General features: G+C 44.9%; 1 protein-coding gene across 1 annotated transcript in view; it reads right to left on the reverse strand.

The window, feature by feature from the left end:
• Positions 1 to 6,000, reverse strand: part of LOC127008790 (sodium-dependent nutrient amino acid transporter 1-like) — a 64,865-nt gene that overhangs the window by 24,920 nt on the left and 33,945 nt on the right. The window contains exons 2-3 of the mRNA XM_050881190.1: positions 2,074 to 2,550; positions 83 to 293 (exon numbers count right to left, since the gene is read on the reverse strand). Coding sequence (XP_050737147.1) covers positions 83 to 293; positions 2,074 to 2,550 — 688 coding nt within the window. The remainder of the gene's footprint in view (positions 1 to 82; positions 294 to 2,073; positions 2,551 to 6,000) is intronic.

Consider the following 6,000-nt stretch of genomic DNA (forward strand, 5'->3'; position numbering starts at 1 on the left):
TACAGATTTGCAAACGCATACCCTCAATAACTCCCTGGTAGTGGTGCGTAAAGACTGGTAAACACATACTAAACACACTCACATCAGGTACTCCTCCGCTGCCGACGTGCCTCCCTGTAGCATGGTAACGTTGGTCGCGGCATCCTCACACGCCTCGCTCGCCCAAAGCCCGCACGACGCCCACAGCAGCTCTTGGTTGAGGGAGGCGAAGAAGAAGAACATGCAGGTGGCCATCAGCGAGATGTAGTAGGTGGACACGAACCAGTTGACGAGCATTTGTCCGTAGCCAACACCTGGGGAGAGTGATTAAAGGTACAGTGGGAACCGGTTAATGAAAAAGAAGAAAATAGAAGAGAGATTAGAAAGTGTTAGAACTGTTTAGTGAAGAACATGACGTAGTAGGTGGTTAACTCTTGCATAAGGGATTTAGATAGATGTTGTTTATGGTGATGAAACTCTTGCATTAGGAAGTGAAGAATGAAAGAGCGAATATACTGTAAACTCTTGCATTAGGAAGTGAAGAATGAAAGAGCGAATATACTGTAAACTCTTGCATTAGGAAGTGAAGAATGAAAGAGCGAATATACTGTAAACTCTTGCATTAGGAAGTGAAGAATGAAATAGCGAATATACTGTAAACTCTTGCATTAGGAAGTGAAGAATGAAAGAGCGAATATACTGTAAACTCTTGCATTAGGAAGTGAAGAATGAAAGAGCGAATATACTGTAAACTCTTGCATTAGGAAGTAAAGAATGAAAAAGTGAGAATACTGTAAACTCTTGCATTAGGAAGTGAAGAATGAAAGAGCAAAGATACCGTAAACTCTTGCATTAGAAAGTGAAGAATGAAAAGGCGAAAATACTGTAATATAATGTAAACTCTCCCATTAGGAAGTGACTGATAGATGAAAGATAAAATATTCTGGTCTACTCTTGCATTTGGAAATTGGAAAGCCAAGAAATGACCTTGAACACACAAACACACACAGTCCTTAGGACATGAAAGATAAAAGAGTGGAAATTCTGGTCTACTCTTGCATTAGGAAGTTGGAAAGTGTAGAAATGACTTACACACATGAACACGCACTGAACCCTTTAAGCAATGAGAGATGAAAGAGTGAAAATTCTGGTCTGCTCTGGCATTAGGAAATTGAAAAACCTAGAATTTCTTTGTTTGCAGCAAGGGAGACAGCTCAAGGGCACGAAGCAAAAAAGCAAGAAAGAATCCCGCCAGGCGCTGCTCCAACAACAGCAACTAGAACAAGAGGCCAAAAGAGAGGTCAGCTTCGGGAGAAGATGCGTCTTGACCCTTCTGTCTTTAAAGAGGTCAAGTTATAGGCAGGGGGAAATACAGACAAAGGGAGGCTGTTCCAGAGTTTACCAGTATAAGGGATAAAAGAATGGATATGCTAGTTAACTTTTGCAAAAGGGATTTGGACAGTACAGCGAGAGTAAGAATAGAAAGCCGTGTACAGCGGGGCCGCGGAAGGGGGATAGGTATGCAGTTAGCAAACTCAGAAAAGCAGTCATCATGAAAATATCGGTAGAAGGTACATAGAGGCAACATTGCAGCGGAATTTAGTAGGTGGGAGATTGTAAATAAGACAGGGTAGTTGACGAGACGAAGGGCCTTAGACTCAACTCTGTCCAAAAGGGCTATATGTGTGAAGCCCCCCACACGTGAGATGCATACTCCATACGAGGGCGGACAAGGCCCTTTTATATGTATTGCATATGTGAATGGGAGAAGAACTGGAGCAGACGATTCCGTACGCCCTACCTCGAGGAAGGTGATTTAGCTATAGAGATGTGAAGTTTCCAGTTAAGATTTTGAGTTAAGGATAGACCAAGAATATTTAGTGTATTAGAAGGTGACAACTGAGTGTTGTCGAAGGGAATAGATGTTTGGAAGATTGTGACGAGTTGATAGATGGAGAAATTGAGTTTTTGAGGGTTGAAGGGCACCAGGTAATTCCTGCTGAGGGGTCTTCTGTTGAAAGAAGTTTAATAATGCAGAGTAGAGTCATCAGCGTACGAGTGACCTTGACCACATGCAAACATACTTGTCCTTACCTTTGAACGCGGGCAGCATCTCCCACACCTGACTGGGGCCACAGGAGGAGAACTGTCCCAGGATGAGCTCCAGGTAGTGCATCGGTCTGCCAATGAACAGGAGCACGATCAGGTAAGGGATGAGGAATGCACCGCCGCCATTCTCCAGAGCCACGAACGGGAACCTCCAGATGTTACCAAAGCCGATGGACATAGAGATGCACGACAGCAGGAACTCAGCCTTGTTCTTCCACTTCCCCCGCGTGGCTTCATTGTTTTTGGTGTCTTTTGCGGCTTCTTGCTCCTCGGTTGTGGCCTTCAGTGTCTTGGGTTTGTCCGCGGCAGGGTCTGGCAGTGGTGGCGGCGGCTCCGAGGGCTGTGCTGACAACTCGGTGTGTTCTTTGAGTTCGTATCGCTGCGCCTCCACACCCTCGTCCCCATCGAAGGCGATGTTCAGCTTGCCCAGGAGCGGAGGAAAGGTGAAGATGAGGGCATGACCTGCAGTTGCGCGTGGTTTCAGTGCTTATCTCCGTCACAGTGGCCCTTGAGACTGTGGCGGCGTATAACCCATTACCGGGACACAGGGCAAGAGGCGCGATGTTCCGGAGATCCAGGTTCGAGTCCCGTCCGCCGCTACAAGTTGGCAATATCCAGTCATCGCCGAGTGGCCCAAGACGACCTAGAAGCTGTCCTGGAGGCCACCTATCAACACGGACTCTATATTAACTCTCTAAAATGGACCAAGAATGAGCTACAGGGGACAGCATGAGCCAAGCAAGATGGCGCAACTATAAAAAGAAATGTCCGCACCACTAACAGAATGGGGTCAAACAGCAAGCCCCATCGAGAAAGCCGAATGTGAAAAAAATCCGGGTTACCACAACCTACCTTTCCCAGGTTTTCCAGGTACCAATTTATTTACCAGCCCGAAAGGGAGGATGAACAGCTGGGTGAACCTTTACCTGCAGATTCATAGCTGGGCACGTTAACCACCACACCACGGAGGAAACATATGCGGAGTCTTATCGGTTGTCAGATCATCTCGTGAGGTTCAGCTGGCGGCCACCAACCGACACCTAGCAGATAGTTGTTAGACATTTTTTTTCTGGGGGGGGTCGTGTGAGAATTTCAAAACATCTGGACCATTTTTGAGTCTCTCTCTCTCTCTCTCTCTCTCTCTCTCTCTCTCTCTCTCTCTAATCTACTGACCTTTTATAACGACCTCATCTCAGATTATGGCGTAACTAAATCACTGAACTTAGTCTGTCTTGATTTCCAGAAAGCGTTTGATAACGATCCATACCATAAATTTCTTTATAAATGGATCTCGAATTGGTTGAGCAACAGACAACAAAGAGTGGTGATCGCCTGTCACTAGTGGCGTCCCCCAGGGCTCGGTTCTTGGCCCAGTGCTCTTCATTATTTACATCACCGATGTTGACGTTGGAATCAATAATCTCATTAGTAAGTTTGCAGATGACACAAAGATTGGTAACTCAATTCTCACTGACGAAGACAGACAAAGCCTCTAAGAGGATTTGCATAAAATATCAGCTTGGTGTGATAGATGGGAGATGCCCTTTAATGTAGATAAGTGCCAGGTTCTTTAAGTTGGAATAAAAAATAAGAAGTTCGATTACGAAATGCGCGGCGTTAAACACAACGTTCAGTCCGTCAATGACCTGGGGGTCAAAATCGCGTCAAACCTCAAATTCTCACAGCAATGCATCGATGCAGCAAACAAAGCGAGCAGAATGCTGGACCTCATTAAAAGAAACTTTAAAAAAAAAAAAAATAATACCTTTGCTTTACAACACTTTAGTCAGACCTCACTTAGAACATGCGGTTCAGTTTTGGTCTCCTCACCATACAAAGGACATCGCTAAATTAGAAGGTGTTCAACATCGGACAACACAAATGATCCCTTCCTTGCGCTACAAACCCTACGACGAGAGGCTCTCAACCCTTAACATATTTTCTCTTGAGAAACGTCGCCTCCGAGGAAAACTGATCGAATGTTTTAAAATACTCAATGGCTTTACGAATATGGACAAATCAATATTGTTTATAATTGATGACTCTTTGCGAACGAGAAATACTGGTACAAAACTTATATGTAGACAAGTAAATTCAGGCGACATGAAGTTGCGAGTTGAGCAGAGCAGTCAAAATGTAAATATCGATAGAAGATAGAGGCAACACTGCTGGCTGCGAGATATGGACACTAAATTGGGACTTGGAGAGGCGTATTGATAACTTTGGAAATAAGAACATAAGAACATAGGACTCTGCAAGAGACCGGCAGGCCTGTACGAGGCAGCTCCTCCGAACCTAAGCTCCCGTGTAGCTCCCGTGTATCTAACCCCACCTAATATCGCTGTCCATGAATTTATCTAATCTATTTTTGAATGTGACAATTGTATTGGAACTCACCACATGACTACTAAGCCTATTCCACTCATCCACCACCCTGTTTGTAAACCAATTTTTGCCCATTTCCCTGTTGAATCTGAATTTATCCAGTTTAAACCCATTGCTTCGTGTCCTACCCGGTTCTCTTACCAACAAAACCTTATGAATGTCTCCCTTATTAAAGCCCTTCATCCATTTATAAACCTCGATCGTGTCACCACGCACCCTTCGCCTTTCTAGAGAATGCAAGTTTAACTGTTTGAGTTTTTCCTCGTACTCATAATAATAGATACTCGTACTCATAATAATAGATACCGCTGGAATGACTTTGTGTCAAACCGGCGAGACTGATTCGAGGCCAATTACCTGCACAGACCCGCAAACGTCAACTCCTGCTATACGGGCACGTGGCACGCTGCCCAAAAAACTGATTCGAGGCCCATTACCTGCACAGACCCACAAACGCCAACTCCGGCTATACGGGCACGTGGCACGCTGCCCAAAACACGACCCTGCTCATCAGGTTGTTTATTTAAAAGACAACCCAGAGTGGAGGAGGCCAAGTGGACGCCCACAGGCTTCATGGATCGAGCAAGTCAATGCATCTTGCCAGGAGGTACTCAGGATGGGAAAGGACCTGCATGGAGACCTGCCTAGACGCACCCCCGGGTTTGGCGTCATAGGGTGGGCGAGGCGACGCCTCACCCATATATATATATATATATATATATATAGATAAATATATATATAGATATATATATAGATATATATCTAGAGATATATATATATATATTCATTTATTTATTTATTTATTTTTTACGGCAGAGGAGACAGTTCAAGGGCGTAAAAAAATAAGAAAACAATAATGAAAAAAAAAAGCCCGCTACTTACTGCTCCTGAATAGAGTACAGACGAGTGGCCAAAAAGAGAAATCAATTTCGAGAGGAGAGGTATCCTGCTACCCCCCTCTTGAAAGAGTTTAAGTCGTAGGCAGGAGGAAATACAGATGAGGGAAGATCGTTCCAGAGTTTACCAGCGTGAGGGATGAAAGAGTGAAGATATTGGTTAACTCTTCCATAAGGGGTTTGGACAGTATAGGGATGAGCTTGATCAGAAAGTCGTGTAAGGCGAGGCCGGAGGAGGGGGGAGACATGCAGTTAGCAAGTTCAGAAGAGCAGTCAGCGTGGAAATATCGATAGAAGATAGAAAGTGAGGCATCATCGCGACGGAATTTAAGAGGTAGAAGCCTATCAGTAAGAGGAGGAGAGCTGATGAAACGAAGAGCCTTAGACTCCACTCAGTCCTGAAGAGCTGTGTGAGTGGAGCCCCCCCACACATGAGATGCATACACCATACGAGAGGCGGACAAGGCCCCTGTATATGGATAGCAACTGTGCGGGGGAGAAGAACTGGCAGGGACGATACAGAACGCCCAACCTCGAGGAAGCTGATTTAGTGAGAGAAGAGATGTGAAGTTTCCAGTTAAAATTTTGAGTTAAGGATAGACCGAGGATATTTAGTGTTGAAGAAGGTGAC

This window comes from Eriocheir sinensis, chromosome 38, assembly GCF_024679095.1.
Source record: "Eriocheir sinensis breed Jianghai 21 chromosome 38, ASM2467909v1, whole genome shotgun sequence".
In the NCBI taxonomy this organism is placed as follows: Eukaryota; Metazoa; Arthropoda; class Malacostraca; order Decapoda; family Varunidae; genus Eriocheir; species Eriocheir sinensis.